The sequence below is a fragment of the Protomyctophum bolini genome (genome assembly GCF_963924005.1).
Source record: "Protomyctophum bolini genome assembly, chromosome: 19".
Classification (NCBI taxonomy): Eukaryota; Metazoa; Chordata; class Actinopteri; order Myctophiformes; family Myctophidae; genus Protomyctophum; species Protomyctophum bolini.
Genome location: NC_137880.1, coordinates 25,023,572 through 25,048,255, shown reverse-complemented (window position 1 = coordinate 25,048,255; position 24,684 = coordinate 25,023,572). Strand labels below are relative to the sequence as shown.

General features: G+C 45.1%; 1 protein-coding gene across 1 annotated transcript in view; it reads right to left on the bottom strand.

Annotated features, from left to right (window-relative positions):
- The window catches only part of klhl29 (kelch like family member 29), a 297,174-nt gene that overhangs the window by 139,931 nt on the left and 132,559 nt on the right, over positions 1-24,684 (bottom strand). Inside the window, exons 4-5 of the mRNA XM_080791254.1 lie at positions 10,784-10,931; positions 4,729-5,247 (exon numbers count right to left, since the gene is read on the bottom strand). Of these exons, the coding sequence (XP_080647380.1) occupies positions 4,729-5,247; positions 10,784-10,931 (667 nt within the window). The remainder of the gene's footprint in view (positions 1-4,728; positions 5,248-10,783; positions 10,932-24,684) is intronic.

Below are 24,684 nucleotides of genomic sequence, written 5' to 3'. Positions count from 1 at the left end.
GGAAACGACCAGAGGAGGAGCAAGAGACACGGTAGTGGGCTGAGACTGTAGGCTCACAGCCTGGACTGTAGTATTGCAATTTACAATTGAGGCATTTAGACAATTCTCTTATCCAGAGCCACTTTACAAAGTGCAAGATCAGAGTAAACAGCATGTACTCTAGTCAGCCAGCAGCAATCGGCAAGCGGTCAAGAAAACAGAGTGCCAAGAAAACAATGAAGTAGTACAAAGTATCTAGGATAACAGGTAGCTGCAAACCGACAAACCTAACATCCGATATATCGGACGGTGGCATCGGCAATTATGCAGCCGATTTTAACCACTTTCAACCAGGGGCCTAATTCACGAAACTTGGATTATGGATTAAGCCATATATCCTGGGATTTAACATAATATATCCTGATTCAGCGATTAATCAGTTTCATGAAAGCTTTTTGTCAAAACCATGTTAATCTGTGGTGTGGTTGGGGAAATCTCCAAAATCGGGATGGACCCCAAACAATCTGGCATCGGTCGGGGCTCCAGAACAGAACACATCTCTTTTAAATAATGTACATGTGTGTAACGTTAAATACCGTATAGCATCTATCTGGATATAGGCAGCGAGTACTGATACAAAGCAATAAGGCAGATCCATGTCTGGAGTGATACTGACGTGACTCAGCAGGTAATGTGTGTGAGTCACACATGATATACTGTACATAGTACATACCGTACTGTGTGAACATAAACGAGATCAAACCATATATATATATATTGTGCACACATGATGCAGTGTGGAGACCAATTACTAGCTTTGAAGCCAATGCAAAATTGAATGCGGTGCGTGAGTTCTGTCAAAGAGTTTGACGGTTTAACAGTGTGAAGCCGACATGCGCACACGCATACGCACACGCACACCGAACACACAATTACATAGAAGCGCAATTGCACTGAACACATACATACATACTGTACATAAACTTACATACAGTATCTGTTCGTCAGAGGTAATAATGGACATGGAATAATGTGTGCTGGCGCTTCCTTGTTTCCAACATGCACTACACACACACACACACACACACACACACACACACACACACACACACATTTACACACAGTGTCACAGTGTGCAAGCAGAATTACAAAAGCTACAGATCTGCCAGATTCTACTTTGTGTTGGTTTCAGTCACCACAGACGCCTCCTCTACCTGGCTAGCATGTCTATCCATCACCTCCTCCTCCAACTGTAGAGCGTCATCTACATTCTACACATCACCTCATCCGATCATCTCCTCCTATAACCTCATCTGCCAATCACCTCCATCTATCACCTCCTCCTCTAACCTCATCACCTCCTCCGATCACATCCTACCCATCATCTCCATCTACAGATGTGCCATACTGCCATTACAACTCTTCACGCTTTCCTGATCTTTTCCTGAAGGATTTCTGAAAATGCATGTTTTGTTTCCCCCAGGTTTTATTCACTCAACCTTTCTAATTATACTGCTTTGCTACTGAAAAGAGTGTCGACAGGTCCAGCAGAGGAACTCTTCAAGGAATCTGAATAGAATTGACATATAAGACCTTGGTAAATGCCCCGCCTTTCTCACTGACAATGTTTTAACAAGGCAAGGCACTGACAATATACTGAATTGCCAATGGCAGGACATGTGGACTTCTCAAAAGGCACATTTGTATCACCTCTACCTCCCATCACGGCCTATACATCATCTCCATCTCTCACCTCCTCTACCAATCACGCATCACTTCCACATATCATCTTCACCTATAGCAGCAGTTCCACCTACAGTATCAGCTCCACCCATCCAATACAGGTAAAAGTTCTGCCCCCCAACACCACCAGAGAGGGGGTAGAATCCTGCTTGGCCCGCTACGCCAATGAACATGACTTAAAAAAAAGTCAACAGGCTCTGTGAAATTCAGCAGTTTCATCGACTTTACACTAATATTTTAAGGCCAGAGTAAGCTACTGCATGGAGGAGATGAACAGGGAAAGACTACTCTAATGCCTTCTGCCAATTATATACCCAATTACTGCAGACATTTTAAGGATATTTTGAATGACTCGAGAGGGATTACACATTGCATCTCAACATCTCTCTCTCCCTCTGTGTGTGTGTGTGTGTGTGTGTGTGTGTGTGCGTGTGCACGTGCATGTGCGCGTGCGTGTGTGTGTGTGTGTGTTCACAATAATGGCATGACGCAGGGCAGAGGGCAAATGTGTAAGAGTGGTGATGATCCCTGTCCACGTTTTATTGCATTTGACCAATGGAATATCCCTGAAGGAATCATAAAGTGAAATGTATGTGTGTGCGCGCGCGTGAGAGAGAGACACACAGACAGACAGACCGAGACAGAGACATATGTCAGAGGCTATACCTTGCTATCCCATCCATTATTTCTTCAGAGGGCTGGACTTAGTTAAAACTGACCGTAAACCAGTGGGTGCTTCTGGTCTCTCGTCACAGACTACAGCAGTACCACTGCCACCATATAGCAAAGCATCCGCATGCTGTAGAAATGCAAAGCGGCGTGCTCACGACACATTTCCAACAGCACAGCTAGAGAGGCGGAGGCACCCATACCTCTGTTTGCACGTCTCAGCACCGTGCTGCTCACTCAGCAGTGATGCTACGTCAGCAGCAAAGCAAAGCGCCCCATTGGTATGCGGCGATAACTCCCGTGATTTAGAACAGAATGCATGACAAGTGAGAGAGCTTGTCACTTCAGAAAAAAAATAAGAGAAAAAAAAAGCTTCTCTGCTACTGATTTATAGAGAGGAACAAAGGTGGGAGAGAGAGAGAGAGAGAGAGAGAGAGAGATGTGAAGACAGAATGGCACGGGAGCAAGGAAGAGAGTACAGAAACAGAGAGAGGGAAGAGAGACAGCACCGGAGAGTCAATAGTGGTGATTGTGACTGCAAGCTAGGCTAAGTGGTCTTCACGCCGGAGAGGTCCCCATGCCACTCGACGGGGGCTTGTCGAGAGGAGATGTGACAACTGCTAATTCACTGGCATTGAGGCGCCGTGCCACCTCTACCTCCACTGTCCCTGTCAACCTCGGTGCGGCGACAGACACACCCTCTGGCGGCTCTGGGCAAAGAGGGGCGGTAGAAATGCAGACAAGATGTGCATTTAAAGCACCTCTGCTCCAGGTTCGACCTTCAGAGAGGGCTCAACAGGATCTCAAGTACACGCTGTACTGTACTGTACTGCACTGTACTGTACTGTACTGTACTGTGACGTTCGGACCACTCGTATCGCGTATTGTCTGCCGCTTCCGTTTCTCATTTTCCACCCTCTCCAAAGCTGCCAATAAGACGGCAGCCCTGCACATTTGCAGAATAAGCGTGAGCACGACATGATATGGAAAATGCGTAAATAAAGAATAATAATAGTCATTGTGTGAGCGCCAGGGCTACTGAATGTTTAACAAGGCTGTAGTCTTTATTTCCCCTTCTGTCAAACGGTGGTGTGTAATGGTTCGGCTTAAATGCTGGCTTTCTGCACTTCAACAGGAGGAAATGTGGGTTTTTACGGGCAATCACAGATAATGGCTCAAGGCACTCCGTCCAAGATGGTGGGGGAGACGGCAAACTGTCATAAAGGTGAAGACATGTTGGACCAACGCTGCCTGTCTAATTAGCTTTTTCCATTTTCAACTGCCGCCTTAGCTCAACATATCACCGCCAGCCTGCTAGAAATAATTGCTTTTTGCATCAGGTCTACGAGCTCATTTGCAGGCATTTTATTGATAAAAATTAGTGAGGACCTAAAAACAAACAAGAACTCACTTGCACGCACGTGCACACGCACACACACAATCTAAACTTAAATTAAAAGCTTCATTAAATGTGAAAATTGGTCAGGGAATTGTGAACATCTGTTCCTAGGGCCCTGCATCATAAACTCCAAGGTTAAACCAAACACCAATTTACAGCTTAGAGACTCTGAGAAACACAAGTCAACAAGGCTCCAGATACAGCACAGTGAGAAGTGTGAGAGTCATGAAGGAAAGCTGCGTCACACAGCATGTGCAAAAGATTAATGTCAGTTAAACCGTTACATCTAGCATTCATTAAAAACGCTAGATGTGTGTGTGCGTGTGACTGTGCATGGTTTTAAAACGACAACCGCTGCTGCTGTCACTGTGTGACAGGTTCAGGTGAGTAATGTATACCGTTATTTTGTGTGTCTTTCTGCGTACAAGTCGGTCAGCTACACAGCACTGTGCGTGGTACACATTTTCAGTGGCCGCCAGCTGCCTGCTAGACTAGTCTGAAAGCACAACAGTTGTCTGTGACCTTGGTTGAAGCTTTCAACCGAATTGGCTCCGGTTGCAAACTGTATTTTAACAACCTCTTGCCAGAGTGTTCGTGCCCCTGTTTATGAGTGCTGGCATGAGAAGGCGCTCCGGCATACAAGCCGACGCCTGTGTGAGTTTCATTCCGACACGGACCACGTGACTCGGCCTGAGCAGAGGTCACTGGGAATCCAAAAAAAAATGGCTCGCAGCACATCAATCTAACGGCTGACACCATTCCGGGGGGCGTGCTACTGCGCTCGGTTCAAAACCACCTCTCTTTAGCCTCTGGAAGGCTCCGAGGCTATAGTGTATCAAAGTGCAAAAGTGTAACAGGTTGAAAATGTTTTGTTATTAAAACTCTCTCTCACACTGACCCTTACAAATGTCTGCCGGCGGAGACGCGGCCATGCTTACCTTTGGGATGTCCTGGATCGCTGAACTCGTACTTCCCCATGCCGACCGTCCGTAGCATCTGAAGGCTGGTACGACCGTCCTGACCGGCCGGCGCCGCGGACTGGCCCTGCGCCGCCTGGCCATTCGTGAGCGGCAACGCCGGGGGGTGAATGTGGGGGTGGCTGGGGTGGTGGGGGGTCAAGTGGCCGTTCCCCATCACACTATGAGGGTTCGGTTGAAGTGCGTGATTGGCCGGGGCGGTGTGGGGGGAGGGGGCCGCCGAGGGGTAGTGGGACTGGCCACCGGGCATGCTCAGCGCCATGGAGGGAGGCTGCTGGCTGGAGTGCGGCGTCAGCTGGAAGTGGGCAGTCATGAGGGCGTGGTGGGGGGGCACGGGCGTCTGGATGGACGGGGTCACTCCTATGATGGGGGACTGGACCGTCACACTGTGGCTGAAGGGCGGAGGATGGGGGAGGCCGTAGGTGTGTGGGAGGCGGCTGGGCTGGCTCACTGCGGCTACTGACGGAGCCCAAGGGGGACCTGAGAGAGAGAGAGAGAGACGTATAAGGAAGGGAGAAAATTGTCAATTGCATTTCCATGTACATCTTCAACATAAAAAGTCATTTTTTTTGTTGAGAATTGTGTTTGTGGATTATTTGTGTCTTGGTAACAAAGATCATACTATGACATTGAGCCTGTGTTACTGCTCGTAGCATCAAAACGTTGTCTTGGGTGTATTGGGTGGCACTGGCAGTAGAGATAACCGTACATGTCCTTGGGCTACAAAGCCTACGAAAGAAATGCTCCAAATGCTGAGATCAATGCATTATGTCTTTAATTAAGGACATCTGTGTAAAACAGTGCTCAAGAGCAAAGTAAATCAATCAATACATATGCTAATGTGAAAAAAAGCAGGAAACATTGCAGTCCTCGACTTTCATCAGTGCTAATGATGTGCTAATGGTGCGTTTACGATTGCATGCGGAAACCACTCTCCGCTGGTCAGTGTTTGTCTTGGCCTCCAGGCTTTCACATTGAAACAGAAAGAAAAAGGCTTCCTATGAATCTATTTGCCTCTGGGATCACATAGGTAACTAGAAAAAGAGCCCCTCTGGGCACAGGTCTCCACCAGGATAATAGCGTTTGTGATGTTTGGACAAAGTAATAAAAGGATCTGTGTTGAACACATGTTTTGTTCAAAACGGACCAATCCTGCAAAATTTGGAATCTTAGCCAATGGGGATGACATATGGGGAAGCGGACATGTCCACAGTATGGATAAAATGTGTACGAGTAATATAAAGAAATGTATTTTGCAAAAATGGTGGTGCTATAACAGGCCATTGTGGAGAGGTTCATTGCTGGCATCCTGGGAGTGTGTGTGCACAGTTTAGCATCGACCGGGCCAATGGTGCCGGAGATTAGCTGTACGCAGATGGACGGACTCACACATGGACGGACGGAAAAACATCTCTCCCCATGCCTTCGGCTGGTGGAGACAATAAGACTTGGAAGATTTAGTGTGTAATAATCGGCGAACAAGCATCTGTGAATCAAGCACACAATACAAACTACATACATGTATGTAGGAGTCTGTGTTTACCCAGACACTCCGAGCCAACCATTTCTCCACACCAGGGCAAAAAACAAGGCGCTACAATATTATTGTAAGCGAGGCCCTCTAGATCACTGCCAGGGACAGAGGAGTCTCAGAGCTGATCTGATTAATCTTATAAATATGCAGCCATATTGGACCTGGCCCATGCCTCCTCCTGCCCGATATCTCCCCTGTTCCCTGTCTTCCTGCAGCGCCCCGTGCCCCCTCTTAGTCCCCTGCTCCAAAAATAACCTGCCATCGCTGCCAAGGAGCCAAAGGCTGAATCCCACAGCACACAAAAGAACCTGGTTACTTGGCTGGGCCCTGCTAATATTCTAACAGTGTAGCAAGGAAGAGTGTGTGCAAATGCAAAAGACTGGGTGAGGGGGGAGTGAGAAGAGAAACAGGAGAGAGAGAGCGAGACAGATTGCAGGGGTGGACTGATGAGAGGGCAAGGAAAGAGAGAAAGGAAGAGGCAGAAATGATGTGGAGGCCACCTCCATGCATAATTCACATCTATCCCTGAGCCCATCGGCAGCCCTGGTCTTCATTCTTCCCGCCATTTGCAGCTCCCTGCTAGCAAGGGATCAATCTGGAAACGCGCTGATGGAATAACCCATATTGTTTGATTAGGTCCAATGACATTAATCAGATCAGCGAGGCCTTAATGAGGGGACCTCTTCACTGGTGGCTCTAATTACAGTCTGTCACACATCTCTCTTCTGCTTTTACAGTGGTGCTGTGAATTTGTGTGAAACTTGTCTTTTTCAGTTGAATATGAGATTAAATACACAAATCCCATTAGCTGGGCACAACATGCTCTCGTATTCACGCAGGTCTCAATGCTCGTGAGCGGCTTTAAAAATTAATTGCATTAACGTTATGTGGATTCTGCCCCCCTGGTTGCTCTCTTGTCCATAATTAAAATGTGAAAAGGGTATAAACTTCATTTAAAAAATATATATAAGAAAACATAAAGGCCCCAAATTCCATTAAAGAATTTCCATGAATTGCTCAATCAACCGCTCGTGACAATCATATTTATTTTTATGTTATTTAAAAAGAACAAAAATGGCAACTGCCAACACTTTAAACCTTTCAAAGAAAAATGAGAAACTTCCTATACGAAACTGCTGGAAACCGTTGATTAATTCTGGCATAGACGATAGAAAACTCTCTGGCACTGTGGCTCAGTCGAGTGTGGAGAGGAGCTGGCTCAGTTTACAAATGTCAGTCACAGATTTGGAATGGTGCACACGTGCCAATCAATATGCACCGCCATGCTTCGATTTAGAGAGTGTCATATGCAACTGTGTGCACAGGTCAGTGACATCTCACTTTCCTTCACACTTCCCACGAAGACAGGGTGTTTCGGGTGGGGGGACTGGACAGGAGGGGAAGTGTGGAGGAGTGAAGGCAGGGACGGAGGGTGGGGGGACTGGACAGGAGGGGAAGTGTGGAGGGGTGAAGGCTGGGATGGAGGGTGCAGGGCTGAAGGGATAGAGAGAGCAGGGGTGAGACAAGCGAGTGAAGCTCTTGTTCGCTCAGACACAATACTAAGAGCCTGAGAACTTCATGGCCCATTCATCCTGCGTCCTCCCCCCGGCCTCACACAGCAGGGTCCCACGGCCACGCACCAGGGGACACACAGCAGACGTCTGCCAGGAGCCCTCCACCTCGGGTGGCTGAGCACCGCACACAATGGCACGGCTCCCCCGTTACAGCACTCCCCCACCGCGGGCATTGCGGCTGGTTTCGGCTGAGAAACCGCTCTGCTACAGTACGTGAACTAAACTGAACTGATCAGCCCGTTTAATAATTAATCCGTGCTATAATTAAATCTTTATTGAAAGTGTGAAAGTTACACTGAGGAGGCAATTAGCCTCGATTAAACCCCCCCGAGCTCTAGAAGGGAGTGTGGTAGCATAGCTGTGGTCGCCTGGACAGGTTTTCCTGTGTGACCGTTACATGTCATGTATTTATGCATGCACTTGTGTTGGGTTATTGTCTTTCCTTGCCGTCTTTATTACTGCCCTCAACACTGGTCCACTGATTGGCCCATTCCATCAATTCAGTCAAGAGACTTGTCCAATCACTGGCCTCATCACCTTCCCCGTTTGGTCCATGCATCCAGGAATAATGCCCAATAATAATAGCCTCACCACCTTCCCTGATTGGCCCATGCATCTTGCCCAATTATACTCTGCCTCGCCACCTTCCCTGATTGGACCACGCATCCACGTATGATATAGCCAATCATATTCTGCCTCATCACCTCCCTCGAGTCATGTCATCCAGTCCTTGGCAGCCTGCTCCAGTTTAAAGTCTTGCAAATGTTGTGCGTTTCTGTGTTATATTGAAAGGCACCAGGTAAACTTGGGGTACGCTACACATATTTGCACACATACATCATGTAGGGGCCTACGTATACTATGTGTAGATAAATTGTGTTACACAATGTTACAAATGCACTCATTTGTAACATTGTAACACCCACGCTGAAGTGTTTGGTAGCTAGAAAATAGCTAGTAAGGTTTTGTTTGTTCAAAAATCCTACATTAAAACTAGCTAATGGGTCCATAAATCAACTCCATACACCCATTTATAGGCAGGTCACAATGACTGAGAAACAACCATAAACAAATCCAATATGCCTATGGCATAAATATAGGCAAATATATGCTCAGTGGGTTTTTGTTATGCTAATTACAGCACTTTGATTTGACACCATCAATCCATTTCCCTCCTCTGTCTTACGTGTGCCCCCAGTATAAGTATACGTATACGCATCACCAGTGGCCTAAACGTTTCAATATTGTAAATAAATACACACCATTCACTGAAAGTATGCCAGCGTATTTGGCCATTCTTTATCTGGATAGCGTCATTGTCCATTAATCCTAGACCGCCACCTGGGACGACAAGCAACCCTGCAGCAAATCACTGGGCTGCACTGTCAATGTGCCCCAACCAGAGGTTCCACTGGAGACCGCTCTGTGCCACCACAATTCCTAAATGAGACATTTGAGATGAGCAAAAGGCAGAGGCCAGCCCAACAATGGAGGAGAGACTGACTGCTCTAGGGCAGTCTCATTCTGGGAGAGTGTATTACAACTGCAGTGCTGGCTTTAGCCACAAGAAATTATGTATATTATCTAGATCTATAAATGCACACAGTCTGTGTGTTCGTACGTCTGTAATCCACGTAACTTGAGAACCGTTCGCCCCACTGACTCGACACACGCATTCCACACCATCACAGGGAGTGCAGTGCCCGGTGTCGAGTCCGTCGGATAGCAGCCTCTGTTGGGGATCAGTTCTGACATCACAATGATTGTTCTGACAACTGCATAGACTCCATATTTGGGCATGCCTGACAAAAAAACTCCAAATATGGCCCTAAAATGGACACGGGCATAATAACTGGGTGGGGCATCGTTCCAAGTAGGCCAGTGCCCAACGGGCACTGCTCTAGTATAATAATAATGTAAATAAAGAAATATAGACAGTGGTTAGCATGTTACTGTCAGTCTGCCACTCTGCGTGGCGCGACATGGCACGTCTCTCTGCTCCCGATTGGTTTGCTGAACTGGCATGGATAGAAATAATAAGGTCGACATCCAAATTAGACCTAGCCAAGGTCACTTGGAAGACACTTGAAATGGATTTAGCCTAGCTTAGTGGCACAATAAAATAGAACTGATTAAGACTGGGTCGAAGCGTCTGCACCGGTGGCACCTAACATTTTATAAAGGAGATTAATTAATTAATTTTGGAGTGTGTGAGGGGCAATAATTAATAATGGCCGTGGATTCTTATCCTGGTATTTGATGACTATAAAATAACACGTGTGCGCACGTGCACACACACACACACACACACACACACACACACACACACACACACACACACACACACACACACACACACACACACACACACACACACACACACACACACACACACACACACACACACACACACACACACACACACACACACACACACACACACACACACACACACACACACTAACTGAACCTGAGACAAATAGTTTTACCTCTCCTAAAGTCACATTGATAGAGCAATTTCTATATGCATGCAAGGCAGAACTGAACACATGTCTAAGACAGTGTTTGTATGTGTACATTATGCATGTGCATGCGTATGTACTGTATGCATGTGCATACTGTATTATGTAGGGCACTGGCACCCAACATGCTTCATTAGCATGGCCGCTAGCTGCCTCAGAGCCAATGGGGTGTAGTGTGAATTTGTGTGCGTTTTTCTGCATCAATATGCACACAGTCACACACGTACGCACGGAAACACACACACACACAATGTCCTTGCATGCACTTGATCCTACACATTTGCTTGCACACATGCCCGTGTGTGCCTGTGTGTGCCTGTGAGTGTGTGTGTGTGTGTGTGTGTGTGTGTGTGTGTGTGTGTGTGCGTGTGTGTGTGTGTACGTACCAGTGGGCTCGCTCTCTCTGTGCTGTTTGGCAGGGGGCTCGTCTGTGTCCCAGGGCGTAAGCTGGTTGATGGGCGTCTGTCCCCAGCGCACCCCTGGAGCCAGCAGTAGTCCTGGGGCCTGGTTCTCTCCGGGAGATACACCCGATATCTGTCGGATGACAAAACAACAGCGACTGCTCAGCAACATCCTTCTAGAAAAACAACCGTGACAAAAACAGCAACAAGGACCACGGATGGCCCAAGGTGGCCATAGCTGTAAACTGGTGACTGATTTAATTGTCTTACAAATAATTGCGATTGACGATTTAATTGTGCTTTTGGTGTTAAAATAAAACATAAAATAAAAACATAAAATAAAATAAAACATTTCCTTTAAGGCCTAGTAATCACAAATTGCAAAGGACAGATATGACAAATAACTTAAATATACGAAGAAATAACATATATATATTTTTAAATGCAATAAATTTTCCCCTGACGATTATGCAAATATAAATGCAATTATCTCAAATAATTGCGATTAGAGACGACTATGTAATAATTGTGACAGCCCATTGTTGGAATGCAAAAAATACATTGTACAGAATGAATGAATTAAGAACAGAAAAAGGAAACACCACAGCTGAGAGAACGCAACCAGTTGAATACCGGTAGTTAACAACTGTCTCCTGCGTTGTGACCTTTACATGACGTGCAATGTAGTGCATTTAAATAGCATCCGCCTGTTCACCAAGGTGTGATTGTCGTTGCATGAACATTAATACCATTATTTAATGACTCGATTTAACAGAAGTGTTGAATGTAAAGAAATCTTTATTTTGCACACAGTATATCTGGTGTACTGTATCAAGCTATTGACTCCATCCTTCCCTCCTTGATTGTATCGCAGAGAATTCGAGTGGTTCTTGTGTGCTTTTATTATTAAACCCGTCTGGAATCCAAATGTTATGACATTTATAAAAGCTTGGATCGAACGGAAGTGAACTAAGCTGACGGCAAATGCAATATGTGAGATTCCGCCAATAGATCCTTGGTGATACAGTAACAGCATTCTACCGCCACGAATGTACAGACTGTTCTTCAACTGTAAAACCCAGGGGGTCATCGCGACTGAGGCTGCCTGATTGATTGATATACTGTAATAGGCAGTGAGTGATTGCTGATTATAGAGTACAGTCAGTACACATAACAGGAGCAAGAAGGACAGCATAAAATTCAACACATCCAGCAGCGTGAGACAGACCCGGAGTCCTTGGATTCAACACAAGCCACCATTTTCATAAATATTGACAGCAATTGGATTTCTAGCGTGGGCCACATTCAGATCAAGATGCGCTCCGTGCAGTCTTTGAATGTCTTTGTTGTACGGTCAATTACACATGGCCCTCACTGACGGCAAATAGCTATTATTCACTGTTGACAAATCCACCACACAAAAATGGAGAGCATTGAAACAGCTGCTTTGCAGGCAGGTGGGAGGGGAAAATGATAAGAAAAATAAATCCCATTCCATTAAAATAGAAAAAAAGTCACAGTAGCAATGTGCAAGTGCAAATCCAACTCCACAAAACCAAACTTAGTTTCTTAACTCATTCAAGACGGGAACCCCTTTTGGTGCTTTAAGCATTATGTTATATTTAGCTATTGAAAAATAGCAGATCTACAAGCTCATAGCGCGACACTGCTATTTTTGAATCTTTGATCTTCTGGGGGGTCCCTGGAACAACACATTTTCAGATGCAGGCAATTACATATAGTTTTGGGGGTCCTTGACATGAAAATGTTTGAGAACGACTGACATAGAAACACACAGGTTTTTCAGAAGGCATTTGTAGAATCGTCCTCAGGTCTAAATGGGTTAAACCAAGTCAGGTGAACCCAGAAAGACATCAATTTCTTTCCCCCCTCTGGTACGGGCATGAGAAATGTTATCAGGCCAGCACGGACTGATGAAAACACAGGGTCAATCACCATTGGACCCCACAGCAATATGCTCTCCACCCTTTCTCCAGCGAGGACGCTTGGCCTAAGAGCCAGGCCCAGAAAAAGGGCAGAGCTGAGGCTCCACCCTTTGCTGGCTCACCCCCAGCCTGCCCTCCAAGTTAATGGAAAAGACCTGGTCAACCCACCTCTGTCTGGCATGTCTGCATCCCCCTAACCCCTTCCGATGCTTCCATCCATCCTGCCATCCCTCAATTTCATTATCCTCTCTGACCTGGCCGTGCGACTTCATCATGCATTCCATTGACAAGAGCACAGCCACACCTCCTGGGGAGATGCCGCGGTCTGACCGCATGGCGACCAACGCTCCACAACACAACATATCCCAAAGCCAACACACAAACTCTGTGGTTCATTCCTATACATCCCCATTGTTAACTTCAAACTAAATTTGAATCATGTTTACACCCGTCCTCCTTGGTTCTGTTAACTGCTATAGCCCTTCTAATGCGTGAGGGGGTCGTGTTTATTCAATAACCTTTTTTACTTATTTGATTTATTTATTTAAAAAAAAAATATATATATATATATATTTTTTTTTCTTTTCTTTTTTTTTTTTTAATAATAAAATGTGTGTGTAATAAAATAAATGTGTGTGTGTTACGCAATGTTTGTGTATACACAAACACTCAAGATTGTCCATTCATTGTCATTTAATGTTTGCGTTAGGACAAAATTCGGGTTACACACACCAAAAGCTGGACATAGGAGTGGCTATCGCCCCTCAAAAATGTAAAAACAAATTGAAAGAACACGGTGCCCTCACACATTAGAAGGCAAATATCAGTCACCAGGACCAATGGCAGGTGTTTTCAATGAATCCATCATGGTTAAAATGGAGTTTGAAGTTACAACAATGGGTTTGTATAGGAATTTATAGTGCCAGAGAGAGAGAGTGAGTGATAGATTGGGGGGTGGGGGGCATTCTTAGGCAGCTGCCGCGTTTAACTGACAGGCCAGAGCTTTATGTCCAGCACAACCTGTCTACTTCAGACAAGAGAATGCTGAAATAAATGGTTTAGGCGGGGAGCCCCCCCGCCCCTACCAACACCCCTGGGTGGCTCAATACCTCCGAGAGGCAGCTCCAGAAGCTTGGGAGGTAGAATTTGGACTTCTTTTTTCTCTCCGATGCGCATAGCATACTCACTGCAACCATTTCCCTGCAACTTAATGAGCACTCTGCGTCCGACCACCACCGCATTTCTTCACCACCTCACTCCACCTCTCCATGCCGGGGCACAGCCAATTCCTCATTACCTTGCCGCGCTTGCTCCTTAGCCCTGCTCCTCCTGACTACATAATACCCTTCCATAAATAAAACTACAAAAAAAACAACTGAAAATAAAACCCCAGGGAGGAAAAAAAACCCTCGTCTCTACTAAAATGTCAATGCATCAGTAGAGGGTTTTACTGCACTAAGGCGGGGACATAAAAAATTAAAATAAAACAGGAGATGGTTTCCATTCATTGCCATCACATTGACAGCCTAGTATCCAGCCAGGCCCGGGAACAATCCAAAAATGATCAAGGTTAGATAGGGGAAAAACATGCACACATATGCACGCACACGCACACACACACACACACACACACACACATATGCACGAACACACACATTTGCACGAGCACACACACACACACACATATGCACGAACACACGAACACACACTCATGAACAGGCGGCACACATGCACAACATGTTTATCAACACGCTAGGACTGCAGGCAGTGGCAGGCAGTGTGTTGCACGGTACACTGGTACAGTACTACTGTAGGTGCTGGAGCAGCCATCTTTCTGCATGACATCCTCTCATACTTTTACCCCCCCCCCCCCCAACCTGTGCCCACACTCCATCACCCTCACCCACCAATTATCGCCAGCCAGCAGAGAGTTTCCTCTGACTAAACAAAAAACACACTGGAGGAGGAAGAGGAAGAGAGACGGAGGAGGGCAGCCAGAACATTTATTTATTTTCGGGAGGGGTGCCAAGTCGCTATGCAGTTGTTGTCAAGCAAGTTGGGGATGTTTTATATTTATTGTATGGAACGGTTTTCTATGGTACGCCTGGCTGTGTACAGTGTCACAAAGCCACAGAACAACGCACACACAATGCCCAAACATAAACAGCGGCATAAATGCATCCACACGCATAATACAGCCATCCTGCAGTTCATGTACTCCTCATATACCCCCGTGCTCTCTCGGGGGTATATGCACACTCAGAAAATACATGCATTTTAAATTTGCATTCATGCGTGCCACATCATATGACTTTTGACATACTGTATAATAGCTCACAATAAAGAAGATATATATTTAATATAAGGATTGCTCAACCATGAATGAATTCAACCGCATGCACACACACACACACACACACACACACACACAAGCCTCAAGCTGCACTTAATCATGGTTAGAAATGGCTGGCATTCTGCGCAACTGCATACAATTCACCATTTCCCTGTCTTTCTGCATCATAATAAAGGCCTATTATTGCCCGAGGCACCAAAAGAAAAGTGTGGAAAAACACTGGGACGGGAAAGAGACCCGACGGGGGCAGTCTGTCTGTGGACCAGAATCAGCAGAACGCATCATACGTCTACAGCCCGTCTGTCTGGTGGCTTTAGAACGAAGCCATTAGGTTGTTTCTAAAAGATAGAATGGGCTTCGGTGCTTTGTCTGGCCATGCCAGACTGCCAACACCGTCGCTGACACCAGGGGACATCCATTCACACTGACTCAGACATACACGCACACACCCACCCACACTCTCTCTCACTCTCACACACACACACACACACACACACACACACACACACAAATGTCTCATTCTTCACAAATAGTGTGCTAGTACAGTCATATATATATGCCAAGCTGAAATAAAGCATGCCACCCATCTCCCTCTGAAATGTTGTGCGCGCACGCACGCACGCACACACACGCACACACACGCACACACAAAAGGTCCTATCCTATCTATTTTCCAGCCTGCTGAATAGGAAGAAGGGTGCGGTCACATAACCTCGGCACAGAATGCGAGAGATGAAATGAAGACACATCAGGTCTGATGGAATGCTCGTCCGCCTCCGAATGGGCAGCAGAGACAGTGCGATCATACCGACCGTCATATCAGCTATTCTCTATGACACGGCCAAGGCTGACAGCTGTCACCGTGCGGACTCCGACATCGACCAATGACAAGGCAGCGATATTGTGCCTAGCGAAGCCCAAATAAAGCTCCCGGCCGCCATCTGCCATGCGTTACGTGTCTGGGCGGGGGGGGGGGGGGGTTCGTCTGTTACCTGTCACATGGTGATCAGGAGCCCCGTGTTCTGATTCCTGTGAGACAACCCCCGTCTTCACACAAACAGCAACAACAAGACGCTGCTCAACACTTTATTTGCTGGTGGAGCGAGTCCCTGTGTGGTTGGTGTGTGTGTGTGTGTGTGTGTGTGTGTGTGTGTGTGAGACCATTTCGAAGGTCAGACAATGTAATGTCAGTTTAATGGCAGACAGAAGAGGTGCCTTTGAGGGCAACAACGTTACAGCACACACTGATCAGATCAACAAACAAACCACTGTGAGATTTAATAACAGGTCCTGGCAAAATGAGAACGCGGTATAGAGAATGACCGAGAGAGATGAAGAAAGAGAGAGAGACAATTGAGGGCAGATCAGAGGGCCTGAGACAGGGTGAGAGAAAATACACACACACACAGTCGCGAGCGCGCGCACACTTATCTGTCCTCTATCTTTCACATACTGTATTCAGTACAAACACACGTTCGCGCACACACACACAGGTCAGCCACGATGCCCCTGTGAAAAGATAATCTCATGAAATGTCATTAAGAGAGCTGGCGGACACAATGAGAGAGCAGTGTGTGTGTGTGTGTGAGGTACAGCTACAGCAGTTCATTATGTTCTGCCTCTTAAGGCTCGATGTTCCAACAACAGCACGCCGCAGAAAGCTCTTTACAGAGAGGAGAGCCACAGGCACGTTTCACTGCCTCTGCCGACGCCTCTCCACTGGCACGCCAATCGAACAGGGCTTTTAATGCCGGTTAAAATCTTCCTCTGATATGGTTTATATCAATTAAATCGGTGCCGGGATATTCCAAGCAGCGTGACGCGCACGGCTCCCATTACGGTTCAATTTAAAAGGCGTCCAAGAAACGGCACCTCGGCAATCAGCGAGCCATCTCTCTGGGGGGAAACGCCTGTACACAAATTCAATCCTAATCAAAATTTCAATAACAGCAGCAGTCGCCATGCCCGGCTATAATGCGTGCGCTGCAAGAATAATATCACATTGTAATTCCACACCACGGACAAATCATAAGGAACAGTATGGGCGGTGAAAGGAAATGAAATTCTACCCCAGCAGAATGGCTTTTTCTTCTTCCCTGTGGCCAAGCATGGACAGACACAAGAGTTTGGCTGAAATGTGGAAGGAGCTAATGCCTTTTTCTTTCCTCTCTGGGAAGAGACTGCGTTAGAGAATGAATGGCAGCGAGGGGAGGTGGGAGAGATTGAGAGGCAGCCAGAGACAGAGCCATCCATCATATAGCCTTGTATCATTTTCTTTGACACATCATTTTCAGCTTTCCTATAAAAGATACAAAAAAATAGTAAAGAGCCACTTCCCTTCTCCCCTACCACGACAAACAGTGCACATATTTACAGATGTTTAAAAATAATAATAATAATAAGGCGAAGTCTCTCTTCCTCTCGCCGTTTTCTTTTCGAAAACGTTATTCACTTACTGTATGCGGCTGCCTTCTCGCCATGGGAGCGTGCTGACACTTAACCCATTTTAGGCGGGAACCCCTTTTGGTGTTAGCATTACGTTATGCTTTAGCCATTTAAAAATAGCAGATCTACAAGCTGTTGTAGGTCTGCTATTTTTGAAAAATCGAAGAACGACTGACATAGAAACATAGCTTTTTCAGAAAACTGTCATTTTCAAACAGACATTTTCAGAATCTGATCTCAGGTCAGAATGGGTTAAGTGTGAGGTGAATTTGTTCTGGACTCCCATCATGGAGGAGGTGAATGGCTGAGTCGGTGCATGGGGCTGCTGTGTCCAATCTATTAGACTGGAGCATAGCAGAGCATCCCACGGGTAAACAAAGGGAGCTACTTTGCCATATTTGGCAGCCATCTTAAAACGCAGCGGCGTTCCAACATGGCGAGCGAGCCGTGTGGTGCCATTGGGTAGGGATGGTAATCAGAAGGACCACTGGAGAGGGATATAAGAAGAAACCGAGGTAATATTTCTATCTTAAAGACGTTTATCAAATGCAAACCAATACAGCAAGCATGTGTGTCCAGCCACGCATTGTGATACGTATACAATGTGTTCGTTTCATTGCACATTTACCGGCAAGCATTCTGCATATGGCATTTGAGCATTGTGCATGCTGTATCAAAAAACTGTATGGCCAAATGACACACTTATGAATTTATGAACCAATTATGAATTGAAAAACGCAACGCATAGCTGTGAAAAATTGACAAGCCTGACAAGTTGATAGGCACGACTTGCATTCAAATTTTGACAACGCGGCAGTATTCTTCCCTTTGCCTCGCCTTTTGTCTTCACAATGATCAAAGAGAAACCTAGTCAAAGTGACGTGTTCTCAGGCAATGGGGAATCTCTTCTGGAACAGGACATGTTGACAGAAGTGAAACATCAAGCGATATCCATCCAGAAGAGGTCGCTAACATTGCCTGTTCTAAATCAGTCCCACAACCCAGATCTGCACAACATTTCAATTTACAATGGACCCTTTTCATATGTACGGCATGTGACCGTTTGACCCTTGTTCTTTGTTTAACTTGAACCTTAGCGTCCCTATTCTAACATCATGGGAAAACAGCAGATCTACAAGCTCACAACACGCCTCTCGAAATCAACCGTACGTTCTCATCGTCATCATCACTTGAAGCTGACTAACAGGGCTCTGGTAACACTGTTACACATTACTTTACATAAACATTGACTCACAACACGTGTCAGATCTGCTATTTTCAGTGAAGATATTTAGTGTAGGACTAAAGCTGAAAGGGGACTAGGATTCAGCCCTGCATGGGGTCAACAAAGTGTATAGTTTTAAGTGGCTAAAGAGATGTTTCACTTTAAAAACACATTTTAACATTTGTGTGCACTGACTGCACTCCAGAGTTTTTAAGTTGCTTGGGTCAATATTTAGATATTTGATATTCATTTTATGAGACACTTCTAATATAAACCCATTGAAAAAACATTCTGGTTCTGGTGAGTGGTGACCGATAGTGTCCTGCTGCTAATGAGCTGTGTTTACTTTTGTTTTTAATGTCATTTTTTTGGTATGATGAAAATGTAAATAAACACTTCAAGTGTATACTTTATAGGGGTGTATTTGTTTCTAATATCCGATATTCCGATATTGTGTCCTACTCCTAATTTCTGATACGGATATATGCAGGCTGTTTCGCCAAAAGGCTTCTGTGTGTGTGTGTGTGTGTGTGTGTGTGTGTGTGTTACGGCTGTCCCCGAACATTCAGGGTTCGAACCTTCGCTCGTTAGGGTTGGCACTCGAAACTAAATGGAATTGAACCATTCGTTTTTGTTGTGTTTACATGTTAAAATGTTATTAATAATCAGGGGGGCACACAACCGATGCGCCAGTGAGTGCGCATACTGTACGTCGTCAAAGAGTTTTCTGAGCGTAGATCAAAAGGCATGCAAGGCGCATTTGCGCACCAAAAGCTGAGACAGTTAATCAGAGAAATCTGACAGGCATTCAAAAGGAACTCAAATGTGATGTTAATGTCCTGTAAGTAGACTGAAATAAAACTAGTGTTGACTGTTGACTAATCATTACATGTCGCTTTGAAGAGGAAGTTATGCAAAGGGAGTCCGTCTCAGTTGTAAACAAGCTACTATGAAACTTTCCCAAAAGTTACGTGCAGTAATCCTGGTCTCTAAACTACCTCCCCCTGGCCAGCCAACTGGTCGGAATAACGTGTTCCTACCACGCACTACGTCAGGCCGTGGAAATTCCCCCGTCAGGAGAAAAGAAACAGCTTGGACTCCTCATGCATAGAAGGAAGCATGAAGTCAGTCCGCTGCCCCCCCAAGTTGGCAGAGGAAGTGTAGTGCCAAGGATTACATTAGATAATTAACACTGGGTGGAAAAAAATGGGTTGCAAAAATCGTGGGATAAAAAAAATATATAAGGAACAAAGAAAGAGAACGTCTGGTGCGGCCACTGCACCATGCACCACACTACGAATACAGACTCCATAATTCCCATGTTGCCCCGGGCCAAACGACTGGAGGGGAACGGACTGCACTTCCACTGAAATTCCAGCTAAGACGGTCCGACAGCTGAGCAAGCTACCGGCTCAGTGCACGGCTGCACGGAGTGCACGCGTTCCGGAAAACAGGAGCGTGACTGTTGGGGCGTGGCCGACAGGCTCCAGTGAGGAAGCTAGGCCCGGAACCCCCTCCGTCTAATATCCCATGAGTGCTCCGAGGTTGCAGTGCGTGCCCTCCAACACTAACTCAAACCCTGCCTCCACTCGGACTCCCTTGTTGTCTTTTCTGGGCAGATAAGTGGCGGTCTTGTACTGGACAGTGGACACAGTCACACAGGGGCCGGGCTGAGATAGTAATCTTCTGGACATGATTCATCCCAACGCTAAGGGGAGGCAACCGCGCCACGCGTGGTCGCTGCTTCCCAGTGAGATTGAATGTTGATTGGACATGGGAGCTGTGGCGACTTCCCAGTGTCACAGTAACACCTCCCAGCGGAGTGTCAGTGGACACTGCTGCCCTTCATCGTCACCTGCCAAGGGACAATGAGAGACAGAGGTCTACAGGGCCTTGACCTCGGCTGATGGCGAGGCCAGCGCTTAGGGAACAAAAATGTCCACTCCCTGTCACAGTAGCAGCCACTGGGACAGTGTGTGGGGCTTGTCTGTGGTTAGAAATTGTGTGTGTGTGTGTGTGTGTGTGTGTGTGTGTGTGTGTGTGTGTGTGTGTGTGTGTGTGTGTGTGTGTGTGTGTGTGTGTGTGTGTGTGTGTATTGAATTAACGGTAACTGGGCATATAGCCATTTAGAGCTAAATAATAAATTGGGTTCATATTGATATTGCAATATGAAAGAACACAATATCTGTCTTGGCAATAATGTAATAGGAATTTTACAAATTCATTTTAGAAAGCGCTCAGTCACTTAGTGAAATACTGACATTTCCTGGCATATAATGCCTATCATACACACATAAATAGGTCTCCTGCATGGAATCAGGTCACCAGTTTCATAGTTTTACAGCATAGCTGGTAAATGTATTGCCACATTATACCATTATTGTATTGCGGCTGCTGAAAATATAAAGTAATTAAAACTATACTGAACTTGGCCTGTGCCGCGGCTGAGCGGTCCAGGCACCTAGGCCGGTAATCCAGCCTGACAGCGTGCTGCAGGTTCCAGTCCTGAGCATGTCTTCCCCTCTTTCCTGTCACATTACTGTTCCCCATCAAATAAAGGCAAAAAAAAGCCATAAAACATATCTGCTAGATCTGCTACCTTTGTGGGACTGTTTAATAAAGCATAAAGCAATTAAGCAAAATAAGGATGCCAGGGTGTGGTTAACATACTGTACAATTGTAACTGTTGTTAAATTCTGATATTATCAAAACATATATCAAGCATATCAGGAAATGCATGTAAATGGTGCATTTACATTTACAGTAGTCAACGCCTCTCTCTAAAGCACTTTACAATAAATTTCAACAGTAACCCAGGGGATGCCTGGGATCGAACCAGACTAAGCCTTACGATTCCCAAGCCAACGCTTTACCTCCCGAGCTACAGCCGCTACTGTATTTAATTCAGTCGCAGAAGCAACACAAATATATGTGCGCAGCTACTGAGGCAAAAATAGACAACATCACTCCATTCAGCAGCACTATTACTATATTGACTTTTCATCAAAACACAGCTCTAACAACGAACAAGGCATTGTGTTGACTAACTGAGGGATTAAGATTGTCACAATATTAATACATTTGCCCTACTGACTCAATTGAAAGTCCAGAGATGTGTTTTTTGTGAGAGTAAAAAAATGATCAAAAGCAATTTATTCCTAGTGTAACATCGTATTGAGTAAATAAATAAAAACGCTATAAGCAAACAAAGAAAGAGCATGCAAGCAGGAAAAGCTCCAAGCGTCCAATCAGTCACATCTGTGCCCTCTTTTCATCCTGGCTCTATTGACTCTCTCTCTGCCAATCAACAGGGCAACAGGGCTCAGAATAACATTCTTCCACACCATGCCAAGAACACTCCAGGTCGCATAGAATCCCATCACTCAGGTACCTTCTCCTTCTGACACACAGTATACGGCTGCAACTACACATTCTTTTCTATCAAAGTATTCTATCAGTTATCTTTTTGATTAATTAATTTGAGAAACACAGACAAGCACTATTTTTTCAGTAGCAAGTCTACTAGTACTGTATAGTTACGATATACTGTATATATATATAATGTAAATCATTGTCGGGTGGAAACGTCATACAGTATGTCCAAAACTGTTGGACTTTTCAGGATTCAAATAAAGAAAATAGCAAAAACAGCAGCTTGTAGATCTGACATTTTGTATACTTTTGTGTGACGCTGTAGTATGATCAAGTACATTAACCCATTCTGACCTGAGATCAGATTCATACGACGTTTCCACTGGACACACACTGGTCTGATGAACCCATTCTGACCTGAGATCAGATTCTATAAATGTCAGTCGCTCTTCGATTTAAAAAAAATAGCAGACCTACAAGCTCGTAGCGCGCCACTCGGTGGCGCGCTATGAGCTTGTAGATCTGCTATTTTTCAATAGCTAAAGCATAACATGATGCTAACACCAAAATGGGTTCCCGGTCAGAATGGGTTAAAGAGTGTTAAGCACTAAAAATATGGAGATAATGGCTTTCTGCCCGAGAGGAACAATATGCTGCGTTGCAGCTGGTCAAGATGCCATGTCTCACTGCATGTAGTCAAACATGAATGGAAACCCGACAGAAATCTAAGATAAACCTGAGAAAGATGAGAAAGATAAAGATGAGAAGATAAGCCTGTATTGATCCCATTCAATGCAGATGTCATAGCAGTGACAGCAGTAAGGAAACACAGGAGAGACAGTTAATAAAAAATGAAGATACTTGACAACTGGTACACATACATATCTACAATGTGTCACTGAATGAATAATCTCATTAAAATTGAGAAGGCCATTATGCCTAAATAATTCAAAAGCTGTCAGGTTTTCCTTAACTCAATTTCGGATTCACGAATCAAGAAGACGGCTCACTTGTCATTCACTCATACAAGACTGTGAAACTCTGATAAAAGTGTTTATGTTATTGTCACAATTTCAACAAGGATTAGATTTCATTGTGACCCAGTGATGTAAATATGTATTCAATATAACGGGGTCCCGGGACCCAGGGGTGGTCTTTTAGGGTCCCAGGGACATTTTATGAGTCTTATTTCAACAACGTTAAGAGTACAGTATTGCATGGCTGTAATGTCCTATATCATTATGTTAGTCTTTCAAGTCCATTTCATTAATTGAGGAGCCGATTCAAAATGCAAGAGCTAGACTTCTACTAAAAACAAGAAAGAGATCCTGTATTTGCAACAAAAAATAAGTGGTTTTCACAACCTCCTCGTTGTATACAAAGCAGACAATGTGCTAGCACCCTCCTACATCTCTCAGTTCCGTTACGTCCTTTTAGGTCCATTGTATTAACCCATTTTGGGCGGGAACCCCTAGCATTATCCTATGCTTTAGCTATTGAAAAATAGCAGATCTACAAGCTCATACAAGCTTGTAGGTCTGCTATTTTTGAAAAATCTAAGAACGACTGACATAGAAACATAGCTTTTTCAGAAAACTGTCATTTTCAAACAGACATTTTTAGAATCTGATCTCAGGTCAAAATGCTCGTTTCATCACACTCCTGTTTTTGCACAAGCTGATGATTTCCATCCACAACCTCCTGGTTGTATACAAAGCAGACGATGTCCTAGCTGAATCACATTATGCCCTACTACTCTGTCAGGTTGAGCTGCAGGCAGCCGCATTGAATATTCACACCATTTGTTATATAAATTATAAAACACCCAATCGATAGAATTTGGTGACTTCCATTAGTTTTTTTGTGATAACAACCTGATCTGGCTACACCAGTTTATTATTATATGCCACAAACGTCTGATTACAGATTTATTATGCACCCACCGCATAGATCACAAGAAGTGGACTGATGCATAGAGTTGGATTTGTATCAATGACCGATGCCCCAGCTGGCCACTGTGTAAACGGTTTATTCATGCTCTGCAGGAGCCACTGTATACACACACGCACGAGCACATGCGTGCGCACACTGTACAGCTTCTCCCACTTGCTGGATTAGTAAAATGAAGTTTATTCAAGGTTAACAACGTGCCAACACAAAAATCGATCATGATGCACTGAACCACTTGCCGATCTGCTATTTTTCACAACATTTTCAAAATGGCTTATAATGAGTCATGACATGCCCAAAATTGGGACGCCAGGGGGTGGTTAAAGAGCTTACCGCCCCCAAAAATGAATGAATTGAACACAAATTCTATTTTAATCACTGGAAAGTGTCTCTGGTACTGTATTAAACAGGAAAATAGCCTACAAGCTGTGCCTTTATCAAAAAATATAATGCACTCTGCGGAGGCAACTTGGCATCCACGGCATGTATTCTTTTTCAATAACGCAGACCTCGGAGATGATTATCCCCTACAGTACTTCTGTGTCGTTGCTGACGGCACTGGTTCTTTTCTCGGTCGAGTGGCTCTCCATATTGT